General features: G+C 48.9%; 6 protein-coding genes across 6 annotated transcripts; 3 read left to right on the forward strand and 3 right to left on the reverse strand.

Moving 5' to 3' along the window:
• The first annotated feature begins 97 nt into the window (after window positions 1–97).
• On the forward strand, window positions 98–1407 carry FOIG_10872 (uncharacterized protein). The gene is made up of 2 exons (XM_031211380.1): window positions 98–938; window positions 1003–1407. The coding sequence occupies exons 1-2, from the start codon at window positions 704–706 to the stop codon at window positions 1191–1193; spliced, it is 426 nt and encodes a 141-aa protein (XP_031059313.1). The 5' UTR covers window positions 98–703; the 3' UTR covers window positions 1194–1407.
• On the reverse strand, window positions 1391–3745 carry FOIG_10873 (uncharacterized protein). Its single transcript, XM_031211381.1, has one exon. It carries the CDS (start codon window positions 3423–3425, stop codon window positions 1563–1565), a length of 1863 nt encoding a protein of 620 aa, XP_031059314.1. The 5' UTR covers window positions 3426–3745; the 3' UTR covers window positions 1391–1562.
• A 414-nt stretch (window positions 3746–4159) lies between these two features.
• FOIG_10874 (uncharacterized protein) lies at window positions 4160–5926 on the reverse strand. The gene is made up of 2 exons (XM_031211382.1): window positions 5338–5926; window positions 4160–5284 (listed from the first exon to the last, which is right to left on the reverse strand). The coding sequence occupies exons 1-2, from the start codon at window positions 5733–5735 to the stop codon at window positions 4636–4638; spliced, it is 1047 nt and encodes a 348-aa protein (XP_031059315.1). The 5' UTR covers window positions 5736–5926; the 3' UTR covers window positions 4160–4635.
• Window positions 5927–7425: 1499 nt separating this feature from the next.
• Window positions 7426–9697, reverse strand: FOIG_10875 (glutaminyl-tRNA synthetase; the record flags this gene model as incomplete). Its single annotated transcript, XM_031211383.1, has 5 exons — window positions 9187–9697; window positions 9009–9087; window positions 8434–8949; window positions 7556–8382; window positions 7426–7506 (listed from the first exon to the last, which is right to left on the reverse strand). Exons 1-5 carry the CDS (start codon window positions 9574–9576, stop codon window positions 7426–7428), a joined length of 1893 nt encoding a protein of 630 aa, XP_031059316.1. The 5' UTR covers window positions 9577–9697.
• A 1639-nt stretch (window positions 9698–11336) lies between these two features.
• On the forward strand, window positions 11337–15894 carry FOIG_10876 (uncharacterized protein). The gene is made up of 8 exons (XM_031211384.1): window positions 11337–11790; window positions 11857–12335; window positions 12395–12583; window positions 12631–12769; window positions 12822–13273; window positions 13331–13886; window positions 13943–14037; window positions 14089–15894. Exons 1-8 carry the CDS (start codon window positions 11620–11622, stop codon window positions 14504–14506), a joined length of 2499 nt encoding a protein of 832 aa, XP_031059317.1. The 5' UTR covers window positions 11337–11619; the 3' UTR covers window positions 14507–15894.
• Window positions 15895–16746: 852 nt separating this feature from the next.
• On the forward strand, window positions 16747–20224 carry FOIG_10877 (uncharacterized protein). The gene is made up of 3 exons (XM_031211385.1): window positions 16747–17299; window positions 17349–17613; window positions 17663–20224. Exons 1-3 carry the CDS (start codon window positions 17186–17188, stop codon window positions 19600–19602), a joined length of 2319 nt encoding a protein of 772 aa, XP_031059318.1. The 5' UTR covers window positions 16747–17185; the 3' UTR covers window positions 19603–20224.
• Window positions 20225–21051: the final 827 nt, after the last annotated feature.

The following is a 21051-nucleotide window of genomic DNA, read 5'->3' on the forward strand; positions in this document are numbered from 1 at the left end:
TATCTTTGAACCGGCACTTACATCCGCACTCTAGTCTGGGCATAAACAGATAGTGCGTCATCGTGAGCTGACATAACGCAAGATGGAAGCGGTAACTAGATTGGCTCATGGAAGCTTCGATCAACTCATAATCCCTAATTCCTGTTCAAGACTCACAATTTGTCCACGTACAGCCCCCATTGGGCGGAGAATATAGCGTGCACAACGTCGATCAAGCTCGTATCGGCCTGTGCTAGCCTCAAGTTTCAGATACAGTGCAGCAACGTTGCCTTGGAATTCAATGGTCAACGCCAAAGAAGATTCTGGCGCAGCCACAAAGAATGCATCAGCTTTTGTGACAAGCGGTCAGATCTGCTCCCCGACAGATCCGGGGAAGTATCCAACTTGTTGAATTGCCGAGCTGAGGACCATGTTTTGACTTTGGATTGGTAGCGATCGGCATTGGAAATTGGGGCGACCTATGACGGATGCCATGTCTATGAGCTGCAAATAGATCTTGGGGGTGGATATGCAAGGGTTTTCGTTGTTTGTATCCATTCACGTTGGACATGCATGAATAATATGATATTAGAGTTGAGAGTTGTATATGTATATAAAGGGATCACCGACTCTTCAACTGAATCCTTTCTGCTCTCCTATACTCAACTCAACTCCATCCTGAAAACAACTATCTATACTCCTAGATAACTTCACAACCATCAACATGCGCTTCTCTATCGCCGCCGCTTCCACCGCTCTCCTCGCTCTCGCTGAGGCCCGCATCACCGGTATCAAGGTCCCCAAGGAGATCGCAGTCGGTGAGCCCTTCGAGGCCATCATCGTTCGTGAGAACTACATCCAAAGCGTCTTCGACTCCTCCATCGTCTTTGGCTATGCTTCTGAGTCTCAATACCCCGGCACCATCGGCCAAGTCGCCGATTCCTTCGCCCTCGGAAAGAGTATGTTTCCCAGTCCTAACCCACCCTCTATTTCTCTTGATCTAGTTGCTAATACAGCAAACAGAGGAGTCTAACAAGATTGAGCCTCTGAAGAAGAAGCTCACCATCCCCGAGGGTGCCACCAAGGGCAAGGGCCTCGTCACCGCTGCTCTTCTCAGCATCTACGGTGCTTCTGGAAGCCCTACCATCAGCGAGTACAATGTCACCGTCACTTTTGGTGACAAGACTAGCAAGGAGTATGCTAGCTCATCATGAGTTGTTAGAGTTTGATTAACTATGTCAGGGGATAAAACCTTGACGTGGTGGTGTTGAATATGGAGACTGGATGGGGATCGTCTTGTGTAGACAAGTCAAATTTCCCTGGTCTGCAAATGAACTGTTTATATCTTCTTAGCACATTTTGCATATTAGAACATAGACGTTGCTTATGAAAATGTTTGAGTATATAAATCCTGATGCCTATCCTATACTCTTCTGTGCTTCTTTCTTTGTATCAGCGATGTAACTCACTTATTCATCAATATTAGATAGCAGGGACATGAACAATTGTTTATATAGGCAATAGGCAAGTAGTTTAAATAGGGTATCACTCTATAGAAAAAGGACAAATTTGAATTAACCTCCCTAATGCTTGTGTCCAGGTTTCTTGGTCTGTATACCATTGGCGCTGCCCCAGACACTGTCACTCACTTTGGCTGGGATCTTGCGTCCACGAAGGCGTTGGTCAATCAACCACATGCCAACAACAAACTCTGCACGTCCCAGAACGCCTCGTCCCTTACGGTCAACCAAGTCCCATACCTCGGCCAGCTCATCTGCTGGTAGACGGGACCGCTTCCAAATTTCTCGAACAACTGTGTTGAGAACATATTCTGAGGGGTCTCCGTTCATTGCATCGAGAGGTGCGTTGGGCAAGTCAAGGAACAAGCCACGGTTTGAGGCCCAAACTGCTTCATATCGTTTCCGCTCTCGTGGTGTTACTTCTTCTCTCCACTTCTTTCGCGAACCTTCGTGGTGCGCGTGCTTTCCTTTATGAAGCTTCAAACCCTTCTTTTTGTGTCGATCTGTGTCCTCTTCTAGAGGCTTGGGCGGCTGCCGTAAAGTCTGCATCATGCGAGGTGATTTTTGCCTTCGAGGTAATGGGGGTGCTAGACTGCCTCCCGTATTGTGTGGTGTAAGACGAGCAGACGCGAGCGAACCAGCCACGATGGCGCTCGTGAGAGACTCGAGTGGGAGGCTTGTGGCTGATGAGCTTTGAAACTGGCTGCGTCGAAAATCTCGAGTCGGTGATGGCGGAACACTACCCGTGAAATGCCTCTTTACAGGCATCACCGGAGGAGATTCTCGTACAGGCGACTGAACAGATGATGCAGACACGAAGGTATCGTCCGAAGATACTGTCAGTGCCGATGTCGGCCGTGCTTCTGTAGGAGTAGGCGGAGTTGTCCTTGGACGAGACAGTCGAGGTTCGAGTGGGGGAGCGGAGCGTTTTTGTGTGATAGTTGGGGACTTTTCATGTAAGACGCTCCTAGACTCGACCTTTGGTTTGCTTGTCCCTCTAGGCTGCGGTGGTGTCGGAGGTCGCTGTTTTGGTTGTTCCCTAGGTTTGGGATTGCGCTTCTGAGGATCCGGCGATGGCGTCGGCATAGGGTTGGTTGCATGACGAGTAATAATCTGAGGTGGTGTCTTTGGTCTCATGAATGACTTTGGACTCAAAGCTGGGTTCGGACTCAGAGCAGGATTGGGGCTCAGAACTGGCTTGGGAGGAAGCGCTGGCTTAGGTGACAATGCCTCCGGAGCTGGTTTGATGGGTGTCCGAGGTTCCGGTGTCAACGGTTTTGGCTTCGGCTTGGGCTTAGGTTTCGGTTTGGTTTCCAGTGAAGGTCTCTCCTGTTGTTGCGTTATCCCCTCTTCTGAGATGCCATCGACCGGTTCTTTAGGCACTTTGGCTGGGATTCGTTTGGGAGAGCTTCGCTTCACGGGGTCACCCGCGCGGCTTTGCTCAAACATTGAGATAAGTGATCCTGTAGGCGCAATAGGCCCTGAATCAACAATATCACCACTGCTTGACAAACCTTCAACACTCGTCCTCCTCCGTGGTGTTCGCGCCTTAGGGCTCGGACTAGCACTTCGACTTGCTGCCAGCGTGGCAGCTATGAAGCTTGCGCTCTTGGGATCTGTGCCTCCCCTAGCTGCACTCGGATGAAGCTGGCCCGGACTATGGCCCAGCTGTCTCAGCCTCGCCGCTATTGATCCCCCATTTTGTCCATATTGTTCGTTGTCGATTGTGCTTCCACCTGTGCTCTGCGCGCCGAGGTTCTTGGTAGGGCTTCGAGGACGTCCGGCTGATGTTGCAGCACTTAAGGCGCCATTGTCCTTCTGGGGAGGTGGAGGGGCGGGTTTGGTCTTGTTGAAGGCGAGTGTTGCGCCCCTGAGGGCAGCGGCAGCATCGGAAGAGCCCGTCGTATGGGCAGCGACGGGAGTCATCACCGTCACGGCGGCATTGACATTGAATGTTGAAGGAATGCGTTATGAGGTCATCCAAGGTTTTGTTCAATAGGGGTCGTAATCAGAGGTCGGATATATAAGATATACTGAAGATTTGAGGTTGTTGATTGTTGAGGAAATGGTGAGATATTAGATCGGATAAGATGTTGTATAGATCACGAGTTGAAAGTTTTGGGTCGGGGTCTGAGACTTGAGACTGCAGGGTTCACGTCAACGTCTCACGTCTCGCTCGCGGCTGCAACGGAACCTCAGTAGAGTTCATTGAGAGCAGCCGCGAATTCCAGGGACCTTTAGCGGGATGTTCCACTTGTAGCACAGAGGTCTCGGGCCACTCAAGGGCGCTAGAGCCTCTACTGGCTTAGCCGACATAAACGGTCGACAGCGCTGGCAGGACAAAACCCCTGGCTATTTTTGGCAGCACAAGACCCAGATCACGGGGTTACCAAGGAGACGGGATAGCTGCATGTCATTGAGTCGCTGAGATTCGTAGTCGTAACTCTACGACAATTACCTCGCTTACTTGGTTCAATCTGCGGAGTAATAGGCCTGCCAATTCTAACTAATTCCGCTACTTCTATTCAACTTCCCGATCTGGCTTCTCCTATCTGCTATCGAAGAGTAATTTGCAGGAGTCAGCTCCTCGTTCTGCGTCTGCCTTGTCGTAGAACAAGTTCATCTTGTTTCCAACACAGCTATTACCTAAGTCCAGTTTCCCCTCACATACAGCAATGTCTATTACTTAGAGTCCCAGGGAAGGTAGCAAAACTCGGGACCCTTACCCTAGTTGATACAAACGACCATCTAAGGCCTTCTAAGCCAGTTTTGAGTTTACCTAAATCTTTTTATGACTTAGGATAAAGGTCCTGAGTCTTCCTGCTTCCTCAGCAGTCTTCATCTTGATCATGCAACATCACCACTGAACCAGCATCTAGGCCGGGAGATCTTCATTCAGAGATCTAGACCACCCATCCACTACCCTCCTTTCAAATTATGCTTTTATCTGATCCGAATAAGGCACGTCTATCAAACGAAGTCACGAGCTTAACACACACACACAAGAGTTGAGAAGTGAAACTAGTCGCAGCCATTAATATGAGCTAGTCCAACACAGGACGATACAAGTAAGCACTTAAAACGCCTTCTATCGCTTTCCGCCAATCCAGAACAATGCCCTCCCTTTTTCGTATGCTTATTTATACTTGACGGTTCCATCGCCCATCTCATGAATCTGAGCAGTATTTGAATCGGGAGCTTCAACTAGCACTGGAGCTCCTGGGATGGGAGGTGAAGGACTGTGTTGCCACCCCTGAGGAGGCGGTGATCCAGTGTGCCATTCCTGGTAAGGATGCATGTGTTGTTGTTGAGGGGCCATTCCATACGGCATTTGTGGCTGCGTGTGTGCTTGGTCTGACATTAATGGCTGAGCTGCTGCTTTCTTCTTGTTGTCTCGTCGACGGATGAAGAAGATGATGAGGCCCACGGCAACGAGAATGGCGACGCCTCCAACGACACCGCCAGCAATAGCGCCTACGGGTGTACTGCTTCCACTGTTGTCTTTGTTTTCTTCACCGTCGTCGTTTTGGGGTGCGCCTGTGACTGTTGTGGTCGATGCTGCGGTTGTTGACTTTGATGAGGCTTCGGTAGTGGATTCTTCTGTGCTTGATGCTTCGGTGGTGGCCAGAGCTGGGAAGACGTCCACGCCTAGTGTTGATTGTTCGAAGTCGCTTACACCGTCAGGGAAGTTCATGCTGCTGAAGCCTGATTGCGTATGGCAAGGGTACTTCTCGATGTTGTTGGGGAAGTAGATGGTGTAACACTCCGTCTTTGTGTCGGCAGTACTGTTCAATTAGATCAGCGAATGCCTCAATTGTGAAACTCGGACTTGACTCACCATTTCTGAATGTTTGTGTTCCGTCTACAGTCCACATCACACTTATCCGGGTTCAAGGCATCGACACTGTTCATACAAGCCGTCTTGAAGTCCCTCTCACCACAAAACGCAACATTGTACTTGTCATTCTCGTACATACACTTCACACCGCCAGTACATGTGAAGAAGAAAGATGTGTTTGGCGTGTAGAAACCACAAGTGTTGTCCGGGGCGACAGTGATGCTGAGAGTCTCAGTAGTTGCGTCTGCGCGTGCATATACATGACGGATAGCACGAAGTCTTGCCGGCGAAGTAGGTTCCGGTACTGAGGGTGGCAGATCAAACTCAAGAGCACTCGTCTTGTCAAGAGAGAAAGATACAAGAGCAGCCACAGCTAACCATCTCATCGAGGAGCCCATTTCTGAAGTCGATATACGGAGAATTGAACTGAAGCCAAGACCGGAGGGTGTAAGAGAGGAAGACAGGGAGGTAGTGAGAGAATTCAAGAAATTGGATGACAACCCTTATGAAGGATTGCCTTTCGAATCGACTAGTAATCAGCCCTGCCACCATATCTAGCACATAAAAGAGCCAATCATTCAAAGTCAGCCCATCTCTCGAAACACAGCCAGCCTTGGCCAACGGCCTTAGCTCATTACAAGTGTGAACGGCTGAGGAGCTAAGAAATTAACCATAAGCGCTTATTGGCGCCATCAAACCGAATTGGATATGCAGCCCATCTATACCCAAAATATGCTAGTCAAAAGCCAAGTCTCGACCTCTCAAAAGGGCTGTGTAGCTTGAGCCTTGGTCAAACGTGACACTCTCATGTCTTGAGTTTTGTGGGTAAAGCTACTCCTTCAAAATCTAACAATCTCTTGAGCTGAAGTTCTAGATTAATTCTAAAGACGGGTATTTCTCAGAGGCCAGTTCGTGGCTTGGTGTTGAGGAGGATGTGCATCAGTTGCAAGGATGATATTTCTGGCCCCCAAATATCGTCACCAAGATAAATGACAAGCAAGGAAATCCTTCTGCCTCAATCAATCAATCAATCATCACAGCGCTATATGTGGCAATTAGCATGACATCGTTTCTGCAGCTAGCTCAGAACTGAGTACAAACGACCCTCTACTCAACATTGATTATCTTGTTTTCGAGTCAACTCTTAAAGTTGTTGTGTTCTGACGACAAAGACTCACTTCTTGTTACCTGTCCCATCCATTGCTAGAGCCCCGGATATAATGCTGAGCAATCTTGGGCATCTCATCTCCCAGTGCTGATCCTGACATTGTTTCAATCATTCCCTATGCTCAATCAGGGGAAATACCCGAATCTACGATCTCAGCCCTGCAAGGTGCGGATGTAATTACCCGTTCGCAGCCACAAGTCAGTCCGAATCAACATTAAAACCCCATGGATTCCTCTTCGAGATAAGTATTCCAATGCTATTTTAGACTTGCACATTCACAGATAGTGATCACTGAGAGACTTTTGAGGATGAGTTTGTAGTTTTTACGGTGCAGCAATACAGGACATGGGGAACCCAGTGCTACCCTTCTTGATTCAACCCTGTAGGTTGCATAACGCCGCTTTGGTAGATACGAAGCCATATGTATTGGACATCGACAAATCAATTAGAGCACCATCATGCCAAAAAAAAGAAAGAAGAAAAAAAGATTGGTAGCATGATGCACTTTAAACTCTGCTTTTCAGTTCGACCGGCAGCGGCCGTGTAATGAAATGACTTCAGCTTACAGATCTGGCTATCAATCAACCTCACATGCATTATATCACGGTCAATTATTCTAATAAAGACGGCCTAGTTGTGACAAATAGCTTTGAGCTCAAGCACAATTCATTGTCCATATAGAATACAAATCATCTTCAGCTATAGTTATAGGTTTAGGTATCTCTCGCTCCTTACTACCACTCTCGTCTACACTCCCCCATCAAGCATAACTTTCGGCGTCGTCATGAATACATTTCTGTTACATATTGTTTCAAGCCACAAGTCCACTGTATCTCAGTCGCAAAGCAGAGCAGATACCAAGTGTCAGTCATCTAAAGTGGACTCCTTTCTTTCTTATTCTTTATTTATGGCACCTTTTCCTAGTTCTTCTCGCGATCCTCCTTCAGTGAAACAATGCGATTGAGCACGATCTTGTCATCTGTACTATCCGAGTCCATAGCCTGCAGAATTGTTAGTTATAGATTGTTGTCCAGGATAATAAATACTCACAAAATAGGCAACACGCATGGCCTGGAATCGAACACTCTCGGGGCCGCTAGCCTCGCTCGTCTCACCAGCGGTGACAGGCCAGGGAGCTCTCTCGCGCACCTCCTTGAAGCCTTCCTCAACCAGGGCCTCGGGATAAACAACCTCGCTGTTGGGGTTGACATCGTTCAAGAAGCCGCCCTCAGCGGCTGTGGGATCATCAGACTTGAACAGAGCGCTATGCACTCGGGCTTCCAGCTTGATGGAGCCCTCAGGCACCCACTGGATGTAAGTCTTGGGCTTGCTCTCCTTGTCGAACACGGCCTTAATGCTGGTAACTTTGCCTGACTCGTCCTTCTCGAATGAAGTGGCCTTGATAGGGTGAGGAGCGTTGAGAAGACCAACAGTCTTTCCAGGGGCAAGTCGGAAGTAGCCCTTGATGTCCTCCTCTCGGAAATCGGAGCGGTCAATGTAAACGGTCTTGGTTAGGCGGACCTTGTGTGTACCGAACTTGGGGTCCTTGGGTGAGTAGGGAACCTCGAGCTCCTGGGTCTCTTCCAAATCCTCAATGACGATGGGGACAGGATCCAGGACAAGCATGAGTCTTGGTACTGTGTTCTCGAGGTATCGGCGAACGGTCTGCTCGAATCGAGCAATCTGGATGATTGTCTTGGCTGTGGTAACACCAAGCTCGTTGATGAAGGCCAAAAGAGCACCGGGAGGAATACCTCGGCGCTTGATAGCAATCAGTGTGTACAGTCGAGGGTCGTCCCAGCCACGAACAATTCCACCCTCGACCAGCTTCTTGAGAGCTCGCTTGCTCATAATGGTTCCACTAACATTAAGTCGGCCTGTTGTCTGTTAGCATTTCATGGAAACTCAACGCAATGGGGAACTCGTACCAAACTCTCGCTGCATAGGCTCGTAAACCTCGAGAGACTTGTTCAACCACTCGTAGCTTTCACGGGACAGAATGAACTCGGTCGTGCACAGACTGTGAGTGATACCCTCGAAGCTATCGCAAAGGCAGTGTGTGAAATCGTAGGTAGGGAAGATCTTCCACTCGGGAGCTCGGTGGTGAGGCTTCTGCTTCTTGGGTATTCTGTAGGCTGCAAGATCCCACATCTGGGGGTTTCCGCTTGTGATGTCCTGCTTCATGCGGAGGAAAGCGGTCTGAGGCTCGTATTTTCCATCATGCATGTCCTGGAACTTCTGGAGATTTGTCTCGACATCCTGTTCGGCATGCTTGCATCGATAACGGGGACCCTCCTTTCCTTCCTTTCCACCGCGCTGGAGCTTAATCTCGGCCTCATTACAATGGCAGACGTAGGCCTTCTCCTTCTTGATGAGCTCCTTGGCGAGATCGAAGAGCTTCTGGAAGTTGTCGCTTGAGTGGGTGATGGCACTGGGCTCAAAGCCTGTATTAATATGAGGTTAGAATCAGTCGGTTTCAGGATCACGGATCCAGGATGCCCACCAAGCCATCTGATAATCTTAAGGATCCATTCAAAGTAAACTTCCTCCTCTTCGTCGGGGTTCGTGTCGTCGAATCTTTTCTTGTTAGCTAGGGACAAAGTACTTGTCAGACAGTATCATACCGCAGAATCTACCACATATTAGCACTATGAATCACAACAGCCCGCTCCCAAGCTTACCGTCTTGCCACCATGATAGCGAGCAAAGCCAAAGTCAATGGCAATAGCCTTAGCGTGACCCAAATGAAGATATCCGTTCGGCTCGGGAGGGAATCGAGTAACTACAGGCTTCACAGGTCGCTCCTTGTAAACGTCGGCAAGGAAGCCCTGCTTGAACATAGCATCGGGGTCGAGCTGGGTAGGTTCCTGGGCCTTAGGCTTAGGCGCAGCAGGCTTAGGGTTAGCCTCCTGGTTCTTCGCTTTCTCCTCCCGCGAGGCCTGGGCAGCAGCCTTCTTGGCTCGCTTCTGAGTGCGCTTCTTCAACTCGTTGCGCGTGACCTGCTCTCCCGTCACCTCGTCAAGCACGAGCTTGACAGTGCCCTCGGTGACCTCAGCGACAGGGTCGGACATGATGTCAATTGGTGTAAGATCGTTAATCGGCTTCGTTCGGTATTTCTTATGTCGTTTTTCAGCAATTTAGAGAATCTCTTAGCTGTATTCGATGTTGAAGCTCGTGGTGGGGTTATTTTTGAAGATGGAAAGTTATCGAGAGATGTTGGTGGGGGAGGGGTGGAGGGGTCTTTTGGAGCGCTGCAATTGGGCGGCATTGAGTCATAAGGGGAAAGATAAAAAGATAAGAGACGTCCGATATAACAAAGTGACGAGCATCAACTACCCAAGTTGGAGAACTTGACTCATAATTCTATTTTTTTTTTTTTTTTTTGTTTCGTTTGTTTTAGATATGAGTAGGTTGGAATGAAATTATGAGAAGATATTGGTCATGCCTAGGTAGCTATTGTTGAGCAGCGCTCTACATTGCCGTGCTTTTGACAGTCCCTATGATGATAACAGGATTAGCCGACAAGCACGATCGTTGCAACTAGAACTTGAGCATATGTCTCTGTATAGAATCAAAGATTTCAAGCATGTAAGCGCAAACGACATCGGGCATTGGGATTTATCGTAGATCTTCCATGAGAATAGGGTTTGATTGTCTTGTTCCTTCACGTACAGTTGTTGCGAACATTCGGTTTCCGCCAATCAACATGTTACCTTACTTACTTTAATTTTTTATTATCTTGAGAAGTTCCGAATGTCAGTTGATGGAGTCTTTCATCATGAGAGAGCAATATCGTTGATATACTCGAGCAAGCCCGCTACCCTGTAGCAACACCGGAACGTCGATTGGCCGGCAATGCGCATGATCGGATCGTCGCTGCTAGATGCCCGATAATTCGACACTACCTATTATCCGAGAAGCTTAAGGTTATTCAAATCGTCGTCACATAGAAAGGGCTTATGCTTCCAAGTATGTTGGGAATTGGACTCTAATACGGTTTATCACAAAGTCACACCTGAGTGAATCCAAACAAGACCAAAAGAGACTATTGTCTTGGATGTTGGAATAAAAGCATGGCTGCTCACCCACGGCACAGGGAATCGGATTCCTTATCCGGTATCATATGCCGATTTGGCCCCATTTGATGTTTGGATGGCTGTCTGAATGATATATGGGGGAAAACTTCAGGTACAAAATCGACGACTTAAACACTTGATTTACCATATATTTAAGTCTATGCGTCGTACCAGCGAAAGGCACTATCATGGTCGGAAAGTGGGTGTTGATCCGGGGAGGATCGCGATGGTAAACTGCGTCATCCTGGTAGGATTCAATATTTCGAATTTGTTTCCAACGTCCAGCGGCCGAAACGAACTTTTTCTTGGGAATCTACAATTCAGCTCACGGAATCATAGACATACTGAAGAGCTACGGGAATATTCATGTGAAGGATGAGTTGTCGCACCAAATTGAAGTGAGCTGTTATTGACGATTTTCGTCATCAAGTAGTAGACTCGCACACTATGGCTCAGTTGTGAGAGGCTCAAAGTGTCACAGCGTTAAATCACTATCACAGCTGCTGCGGGGAAAGTTGCAACGGTTCAATGGCGCAAGGCGGAGTTTGAGTTTCTGCTCAATATTCTCCGTGAGACAAGAAGTTGATGGTGGTTGGCATCATACCAAGAGACGATGGTGTAGATCTGACGAGAGTGGGGGTCGACTATAGGAACCATGAGGAGGTCCAAACTCGAGAGAATTGAGCGGGCGCTTTTACGTATTTAATTACAAGGGAAGTGGCAGCAGCCAAGGATTTCCGACATCCGAAGTCCCCGTTCACAGGCGTGGGATGCTCTCACTCAGCTCAGCGAACCAAGGCCCATCGCCATCCTCGAGGCCAATGTCGTGATATGGCTGACAGCAGTTACAAGGGGTACTTAACCCACATAGCGCAAGCTTGACCGCAAACTAGGCTCTAACAGGACGCCTAAATCAATCTCCCCGAAGATTTACTGTGGCGTCAATCCACCTGCTGTCGCTGTAGAGCACCTGCTAGCCCAGCCCAGCCTCTGATAGCAGAGGGCCCTCGCACGCCATCGGCTGCTCGCCAGCTCGCCATGAGCAGGGCAGGGGAACTACCTGCAGAAGGGAAATCTACAGCGACGACCATGGAAGATCTCAACTTGGTTCTTGGACACAAGACCTCACGGAGTCTTGCTGATAGTGAGAGTCTTGCCAGCGCCAACCGAAGCAGCAGCATGGGCTGTCGAGTCTGTCGCGCGAGAAAGGTAAGTGACGTATTTTTTTCAGTGTCTGATAAGAGAGTCATTCAACTCACATGCGATAAACCGCAGGTCAAATGCGACGGTCGGCCCAACGGCTGTCGCAATTGTGAACGTCTCCAACTCGAGTGTGTTGACGATGACGGTTCAAAGTCTGGCAGTCGGCGTGGATCAGTTCCTGTGTCCCTGAGGAAGATCAGGACTTATCGATCATGTACCAGTTGTCGTGTATCAAAGACTAAATGCGACGGCGACCGCCCGAGATGTTCACGATGTAGCGCCCGTAATCTCGAATGTCAATATGACGGAGGCTCGGCTCCTCGCTGGGCGCGCAACCTCAGCAAGGCACCAACTTCGGGCTCGACTGAAGAAGATTTAGAGTCCTCCTTGGATGCTTCCTCCATCGCTGGGGAGAGCCTGAGGTCACACAGTCTCATCCAGTCGCGGGAGAACGATGTCGCAACGTCTCATCGGTCAAGCACCAGAGATACCAGCAGCATTAATCCGCCCATAGACTTTTCCGATGATACCGAGTTGTCTATTCATTCATGGTGAGTCGATGCTTCATTCCCGAAGATCCGGGTCAATCCAGCTTACTTATCCCTCCTAGGCTTATATCACCAGATCTCCCATCTGGGAACAACATCCGTACCGTAGTCGACCATTATTTTGCCAACATTCATCCTCTTCGATGCTTTGCTTTTGTACATAGACCATCATTTGCTCGTCTGTTAGATAAGGGCTTCGAGTCTGATGACGAAAAGGCACTACTACACATTATTTGCGCGCAAGGAGCCAAGTATGTCCCTCAATCTGAACTATGTGAACATGGCACTAATTATCCAGATTCTATGCTCTATCCATCAATTTGGAGGACCAAGATGCGAAAGCGAGCCTAATCCGAGCTGCGGGTAACAGCTGGGCACAAAAGGCTGAAATGCTGGTTCTCACCAACTTTGGCAAGATTTCAGTCCAAAGGCTCATGGTAATTCTCAACCTAATGCTCGGGCTTACAAATGGCTAACATGTTTATTCAGACATGCATATTACTTTATGACTTTCATTTTAGACTAGGCGAATACACCCAAGCCCTGATGCTGAGTGGTCTCGCAGTCCGAATGGCTCACGCACTACAGCTCAACGTCGAGTTCTCACCCGACATCCTCTGCGCAGAGGCCAACGAGTCCTCTCCACCAGCCGTTGAGAAGGAGAGTCGTCGTAGACTCATGTGGGCCTGCTACATCCTAGATGCCTGGACGGGTAGTGGTGTTGATCAATTAACACTACTGCGTGAAGCCGATATTAAAATCCAGTTGCCATGTAACGAACGTAACTTCAGACTTCGGATCCCTTGTGTAACAGAGACGCTCGGTGTAGGACACGTTCTGCAATTCCTCCCTCCTGCGATTGTTCCACGAAGGCCGGCTTCCAACATGGGTATCATGGCTTACTACATCCGAATTGTCACCCTATGGAAACGGGTAGTCAGGTTCGTTTGAAACCCGGAATGCTTTTTGGACGGACACCGACATCTAACTGAGTACAGATACGTAAAGCATTTGAATACGAGCCCACCTCCATGGCTTCCTGAGTCCGACTTTGCAGCTCTTGATGCGGATTTGCGATCGTGGGGACGACATCTTCCCGAGTTCATCTCATACTCCACTGACACCATTTACGCACGCCTCGAATCCGATCAGCTCGGATCACTTGTCTTACTCCATTGCACATATCACCATAATCTTCTAGATCTTTACAGGATATCTATGCCTGACCTCTTCAAGCTGATCAAGCCTTTCTACTTCCCACCAAATCAGCAAGAGTTCCTGCAATCTTTGCAAGCCGATTGCTTTTATCATGCGAAGCAGATCTCAACTATCTTGGCCGAGGCGGTGCAACATGGTGCACGATATCTTGCTGATAGTCTCCTCCCCTGCTTTGCCTATGATAGTAGCCGTGTGATGTTGTACTACATTGCAAGGCTGCTTGACTTGAGTAGACCTGATGCAGAGACGATTGTTGTGGATGCCATCAATGCTGTGGAAAGCAACAGCAAGATCCTACGGACAATGGCGGCTCTGTTTCCACTCGCCGATTCTCTGGTATGTGGAATTTGAAGTGTAATATTTGTCGTGGGTTTTGCTAACTATGGTACTAGGCAACGACGACTGAAAGATGGCTAGCTAAGATTCGCAAGACTTTTGCCCAGGATGAGCATATGAGCGACCGTCCTTTACATGGTGACGAGGAAAGGTACGCAACAAAAACCCTCAAATCAGTTCAATACTAACAAGTACTTTCTAGGTCACCGATTTTGACTGGAAGCCCCGTCACCAGCAGTCCTGACGAGGCCATGGGAGCTCTTGGCCTCGCACGTCTTGCGCAAGGCCAAAGCAGTGATATGAAACCGATAGACCGCGATGCTTGGAATAAGATGGAAAGCGGTAGTCCAACTGCGAGCAAAAGAGGAGCTGGATCAGTCTCTGGGGCGAGCAGTCAGCCCGAAATAACGCCCGCACGATCCAAACTACAGCACGAGCAGCCAGTATCTCAACGGACACCCCCAGGAGCTACGACTTCACACATGGACCACCAGGCAGTAGATCTCAGCGATTTGCAGAACTACCTATCGTGGGATATGTATGGAATTATGGAGATGAATGACAATGGCTTGAAGGCTGGCATAGAAGACAACGGCATGCCATCCTGGAGTGCGATGTGATCACAGAGCATCTAAGCCAAGGACGCTGTGATAGCACCAAGAGAACCAGATTCCGACGGTCATTTTAATGATCCGGATGTCGTTTTTATCGATTTACGATGGAAGAAAGATCGCGACACGAGGGCCTCCGGGCCATCGATTTCGGAACATCGCCCAATGATTACAATGACACAAAGTGAAATGAGTATCACGCAATGCAGCGACAACGAAATGAGCTCGACGATATGGCAATGGAACGTCACGTATTGTCTCTGGTCTCAACATCCACTCCAGGAATTTCAAATGCGCAGGGCGTCTTGAAAAAGGCCGATGACTCTTAAGAGCACTTTTCGGGCCACCAATGGCCACCACGGTATGCTATTTGCTGCATTGATGACTATTGGATCTCCAGCAACTGATTGGAGCTTCTTGGACATGTCTGTTTAACTTTTCTACAACGTATATGGGGGTTTTCTTGTTTGTGTTTGTGCTGCCTGTTCATTGTCATATGGGAAACTTGACATCGGAGCATTGGAGCATTGGGCACAGGATGGGTGCTTTAATAGATTTTCGATACCCGGTAGATATCAAGGTTGTTCTCAGGTCTTGCTAAATATCGACAAACAAATGTGGACAGGATCCAGTGAAGGCATCGCGTCTTTCCCTGGGCGAGCTGAACTTCCCGTTTACGGTACAAATTCGGAGCGAGCGACAGTGAAATGCAAGGATTAAATCGATCGACCACGATCTGGACACACTCCGCTCAAGATGTGGACTCGTGAGAATGACGCAGAAGCACTTTAGCAACTGATAGACTAGCCTGTTTCACCAGATGGTGCGAAAAGCTAACTTAGCGAACAGCTACCGTGGGTAATGGTAAGAGTTTTTATGAAGGGAGGGATAGGCGGCTCAATGATACGGACGGTTTGATTACAAGAGACGGCCTCGAGCGTTGGCTTAGAGCACGCACCAGCTAATACGTCAAGAGCTGGGAGTGGGAAGACAATGGCAGATGTCATGAGGAGCTTGGGCCTCACGATAAATGATAAACAACCTAATCAATTAAACCTCGGAGATCGATTACGGTAGGGTTCATGGGGCCTCGGCGATGTGTGTGATGTGCTGCAGAGGATGGGACTTGAGGGGTAGCTATGGCAATGCCAGGGAACCCGCTGTTATGCTTCTTTGTTTACATGCGGAGTGAGTGGTGGTGGTGAGAAGTAACGTTAGAAAGGATCCGAGGTACATAAGCCTGTTACAAACATCGACTGTGGCTGCAGCTGCAGGTGCTCTTCGCCAATCGTAGGCTGAGTTTTGAAACGATGTTTACGAAAACCATGATTTCTTAGAAGACCAATCCATGGCGAAATGGATGGTAACAGGTAACCCGGGTAGCTGCTTTATGTGAATATTGACTTTTTTTTTTGTTTTTCTTACCCCGTTACGACCATGGCAAGAAAACTCTGCTTGCGGCTCAGCTTTCTTACTTTTCTTGTGATACGAACATCCATGGCCGTCTCGTCTTGTTTTTTCTGCTGCTTGCGGAGTCTTGATTCGCTTGTCCTGTGAACTAGATATCGCTTCTGCACATGCATGTCAACTCAACTGAACTACTGTATGCAAGGAGTTGGAGTAAGACGCCGAACACACTTGCGTAAGGATGATATACGGACCATTGCGGGTTCGTGCTTGTCTTGCTAAGGCCTCATGTTTGTGTGATATTGGACCCATGGGGTAAAAACAAGGAACTTACCTGGATACAAGGAAGGGAGCTTTATTACTCCTCAAGGCTTAGTAGGTGATAAAGTGCCGCTAGACCGCTGGTTGAGATGTTTAAGCGAGAATATGTTTGCACGTAAGACTTTGATCATTCGATCTCAAGGCGGAGCAGTGGAAACCGTCCTCAATTAAATCCCATCTTTTTCCTGGTTCTCGCATCGTGGACGGGCCAAAAGCTGCCCGTCCCTGGAAATCAGAGGGGCCAAGGGTGCTAGATGGGATTCCCACTTCAGGCCAATCACGGGCACTGACAACTGGAGCTCAGTAGCAACAGGTGATCAGCCCGCGCTTCTACCAAGCTTTCAGTGGCCTCGGAGCCCTGGAACATCCCTGCCAAAAGCGAGCTTCAGCGGGGTAAGCTTGCTTGAAACACTGGGGCGCCCCGAAATAGCCCGCCAATTACACATTCCCTGTACCGGAAGGGAGGTTGCTGTAGCAACTCGCCGCTTCCCATCGTTTACCATATTGCGCCAGATGCCGCCGTGAATACTTTCATGTTATGTCGCTAGATCCTCTGTCTATCTGACTTGACCTTGGAATCTCTCTTGTCTCAGCCGCTTTCAAGTCTCTCTTTTTTTTTCTCCAACTCGTAAATCCTTCATCACGAATCCGCTTTTGCGGTGCATGGCATTTGCACTCAATTTTCGCAAACCTCCAACTTCGCTTTGCGCATAGGATGCTATTCCCGCCTCGACGACTTCACTGCTCGATGACCACACGTGAGAGAAAGTAAACACCAACTGGACACACACGATTGCACACAACCCAATAAAACCGAGACTACGAATCACGCTGCACGCATTTTAAATACCCGTTACATACGTTTATTCGCAAGCACCTTTGTTCACCCCTTTGCTTGTATATAGCATCGATACCGATCACGTTATCCCCTTGACGGCGAAAGTCGCGATACCAAGCAAAATGGTGGACACAAGTTACCTCGCACAGCAGGTTAATAATAGTATTGCCCAGCTGCACGGTCTCTTTGATGAGATCGGTGTCCCTGATCATGAGCGCGAAGCTCGAGAATCTGAGGTATGTTTACTTGGTCGCAAAGCATATCGCAGCTCACTAACTTGAGCAGTTGTTCTCAGCATTGTCTGAAGCACTCAATAGCCAAGTGCGACTAGTCAATTCAGAAAAGAAGGAGATGGTCGACGAGGCAAAGAAGATCATTACCATGATTCACCAAATGGAGGCATCGTTGGACGATTCAAAACGTCGCCGCGACTACGAAGACGACGACGACTTGACCATCACATATCCTCTAACACAATGCCTCCAACAACTGAAGGAGAAGCATATACAAATCAGTCGCCTCCATAAGGAGCGCTTTGAGCAAGTCAAGAGTGCGTTCGCAGCTACAACCTTTGTCTTTCACTCACTAACATCACCTAGAACTCGTCGTGGCCCTTGAATCCTATTCCTCTCACCTGGAGCCCACATTTGTCCAAATTCCCTTACCGCCCACAGGGCCTAATCAGTCCATCCCTCCCAACTTTGACCTTTCTTCCACCTACGTTGACAAGCTTGACAATGAGTTCACACGAGTTTATGAGGAGTATTCTCGTCGCATCGCTACTGTTCAAGCCCTTGCCGACCAGACCATTGGCCTGTGGGCTGAGCTTGGCATTCCCCAAGCGCAACAAGATGGCGCCATCGTCAAGTACTATCGCGATGCTCCTGAGCAACTTGGTCTGCATGAGGAAGACATCAACCGACTCCGCTCTAAGCGCGACAGACTCTCAGATGAGAAGAAGAACCGCGAGAAGAAGCTCAAGGAGCTCAGATCTTCCGTCGAAGCTTTATGGATCAAGCTTGGTGTTGATGAGAGCGAGACCAAGCCATTCCTTAACGCGAACCGCGGCTGCGGTGTGCGACAGATCAATGAGTTTGAGGACGAGCTCGCGCGATTGAATGAGCTCAAGCGTCAAAACCTCCACCTTTTCGTCGAAGATTCCCGCATCAAGCTTCAAGAACTCTGGGATGCGCTATACTTTTGCGAGGATGAGATGCTTGAATTCACCCCTGCCTTTTCCGATGTCTACAGTGACGCTCTTCTGGAGGCCCATGAGCGTGAAATTGCCCGCCTGGAAGCTCTCAAGGAACAGCGGGCACCCACATTGGCACTCATCGATAGACACAAGAGTTTGATCCAGGAGCGCGATGATCTCGCTGCCTCCAGTCAGGACGCATCGCGGCTCATGGCACGTGGTCAGAAGGGTGAGAAGCGAGATCCTGGCAAACTGCTCCGCGAGGAAAAGATGCGAAAGCGTATCGCCAAAGAACTCCCTAAGATCACTGCCGATCTACGCAAGATACTTTCCAAATGGGAAGACGAATATGGGCGACCTTTCCTCGTGTATGGTGAGAGTTACTTGGATGAGATTGAGGCTTCTGATGGACCAAAGAAGGGCGCACTGCCGCCCCGTTCTAAGACACCAGCTGGTCCACCTCCCTCAACCATCAAACCACCCAAGTCTGTACCAAACCGAGCTGCCACCAAGTCTGCTCCTCCTCGATCCATGACCAAAACCCCTACAGCTGGCATGCCTCCCAAGCGACCTGGACACCAAGCTACGGGCTCCATTTCTAGTATACCTGGAAGCCCTGCAAGGAGTCCATCGCGAATTCCTGCCCGAGTTCCGCTATCAAACATGAAGCACGGGAACAACTCTCCCGAACGGCCTCGTGCTGAGTCGCGAGCTGATACCTTCCGACCTGGTCCCCCTTTGATGCGGGCACCTCCTCCGAAGATGCGTGACTTGATGGCTCGGGGCGATCTTGAAGCTCCTATGAATCCCTATAAGTCCATGGGCCTCAATTCCAGCATTGTTCGCCATGTTGAGCCTGAGGATGTATATGATGATCGCCCTCGAACAGCACGATCCAACTCCAACAATTCTCAGTATAGCAGCCATCCCAGCAACAATTCCCAGTTCAGCAGTCACCCAAGCAACAACTCTCAATACTATAGCGAAGAGAGCTTCCATGACCCATATTCCACCATCCGCTCACAAGGCTATCGTCCGATGGCCCCGCCAAGACAGATCTCTGGCAACTCAATGGCATCAACCAACATCTCTGGATCTGAAAACTGGGAGACATACGACGATAACAGCGAACCTGAGCTTGATGTTTCAGATGCCTACTACGCCAAGTTAAGGGCGACTCGCAATAAGCGGTTCTCACCTGAGCCAGGCCGACCCACGAGTAGCCAGTCCAAGCGCATACGCGGCATACCCCCTACAGCATCATATAATGGGCCAGTGATGATTGACCAAGATGGTAACCGCATCATTTCAGGCAGTGAATGGACAGACGAGGATGCCTACTGAGCACTCCCCTGATTAATCTTCACTCAACGTTTACCCATGAATGATGTCAAACGACCGAACCATTCTGAACGATGATGGATTCACGCAAGCTTTTCATGATGATGCAGGCATCTCGCGACGATCTTGAGTGAGCAAGCGAACAACAGAACGCCGCAGAACCACGGCCTGTCTAGTTGCAACGTTGATGCACGACTGAATGCCTCTACGATAACGCCAGACAGGCGTCTTGTCACAGTTCCACCTCCTTTGGACATCTTTTGCCAACGAGCTCTTCTTTTTTTTTTTTTCCATTTTCACTTTTCTCCATAGTCACTTCTGACTGGCTAAGTTACATCTCGCCGGGCCCGACGCCAGGATTTTTTGTATTCTTCTTTTTTTCTCTTTCTTCTAGCTTGAGCGGGATATTGTACACAGGCTCCCCGCCTACAGAGTGAGGGCCTTCCAAGTGAGTACTTGCTGGCCCTAGGATAATGTGAGATGTGCATAAGGGGGTCGAGGGCGCTGGAAAACTGGATTAGGTAGGGATGGCAGGCGTCCAGGATCATTGGCGTTTAATGTATATCCTGAGTAGGTCGAGCTGCTCGACTATAGTCTCAACAATGCTATTTGTCTTGATTTTGAACGATTGTCCTTGCAAATGTGAAGTCATAATATCTGTAATTTCTGTTAAACTATAGGCCTCCGGCAAAAACGTTGTGAGGAAGCTCTCCCGTAACACTGAAGACTAGCGTGACTCCAGACTGCCCGATATTTGTGTTAGATTGAAGCGATTGGCCTACAGAAGCCTGATCGCTACTGTGTAAACGTTTCCATTGCCGCTTCCAAACGCAAGTGTCAATAGTTCTCCAAGCCCGTTCCCCTAGGGGCTCGCTGAAGTCGTTTGCTACAGGGTAAGGAGTTACGACTGCCTACCCTGCGTCTGGCATGCACACTCAAATTCCTAAACCGAGGCTTCAGAATATACCTGCTGATAGAATCTTTTAAACGAGACTGACGTCTAAGAAGACATAAAAAGCAAGATCGTATCTCTGCGCTCCCTAGTTGGCATTAGGGATAGGTTCCAGTGCGCGGACGTGAAGCGTTGTCGCAACAAACCTCGATGTAGTACGGTCTTATTGTCCTTGTACGCTATAGCCTACCTTAATTTGTTATAAGTAGGTCGTTAACTTAATCAAGAGATGCACATTCCTTCTTGGCCATAAAATTGACCTTGATCAGCATGTTCAGCATCCCCGACCACAAGCAACGTTGGCGATGATTCAGCCGAAGGCTGACTCTACATTAATTCATAAGTTTTCCCGAATAATGAGGGTTTGGTTCAGCCGAAGGCTGACTCTACATTAATTCATAAGTTTTCCCGAATAATGAGGGTTTGGTGCAGACAGGGATAAATAAGTTTCTCGGAATCTGATTGGTCCAGATTTTGTATGGCCAGCCGCGAAAGAACGC

This window comes from Fusarium odoratissimum (assembly GCF_000260195.1).
Source record: "Fusarium odoratissimum NRRL 54006 unplaced genomic scaffold supercont1.19, whole genome shotgun sequence".
NCBI lineage: Eukaryota > Fungi > Ascomycota > Sordariomycetes > Hypocreales > Nectriaceae > Fusarium > Fusarium odoratissimum.

Excerpts from the sequence above, each read along its gene's own strand:
- FOIG_10872 (XM_031211380.1), top strand. The coding sequence starts at position 704 with ATGCGCTTCTCTATCGCCGCCGCTTCCACCGCTCTCCTCGCTCTCGCT. Across the intron at positions 939-1,002 it reads TTCCTTCGCCCTCGGAAAGA|AGGAGTCTAACAAGATTGAG; the intron begins GTATGTTTCCCA and ends TACAGCAAACAG.
- FOIG_10873 (XM_031211381.1), bottom strand. The coding sequence starts at position 3,425 with ATGACTCCCGTCGCTGCCCATACGACGGGCTCTTCCGATGCTGCCGCT.
- FOIG_10874 (XM_031211382.1), bottom strand. The coding sequence starts at position 5,735 with ATGGGCTCCTCGATGAGATGGTTAGCTGTGGCTGCTCTTGTATCTTTC. Across the intron at positions 5,285-5,337 it reads AACACAAACATTCAGAAATG|TACTGCCGACACAAAGACGG; the intron begins GTGAGTCAAGTC and ends CTAATTGAACAG.
- FOIG_10876 (XM_031211384.1), top strand. The coding sequence starts at position 11,620 with ATGAGCAGGGCAGGGGAACTACCTGCAGAAGGGAAATCTACAGCGACG. Across the intron at positions 12,336-12,394 it reads GAGTTGTCTATTCATTCATG|GCTTATATCACCAGATCTCC; the intron begins GTGAGTCGATGC and ends TATCCCTCCTAG. Across the intron at positions 13,887-13,942 it reads TTCCACTCGCCGATTCTCTG|GCAACGACGACTGAAAGATG; the intron begins GTATGTGGAATT and ends CTATGGTACTAG.
- FOIG_10877 (XM_031211385.1), top strand. The coding sequence starts at position 17,186 with ATGGTGGACACAAGTTACCTCGCACAGCAGGTTAATAATAGTATTGCC. Across the intron at positions 17,300-17,348 it reads GCGAAGCTCGAGAATCTGAG|TTGTTCTCAGCATTGTCTGA; the intron begins GTATGTTTACTT and ends TAACTTGAGCAG. Across the intron at positions 17,614-17,662 it reads GCGCTTTGAGCAAGTCAAGA|AACTCGTCGTGGCCCTTGAA; the intron begins GTGCGTTCGCAG and ends AACATCACCTAG.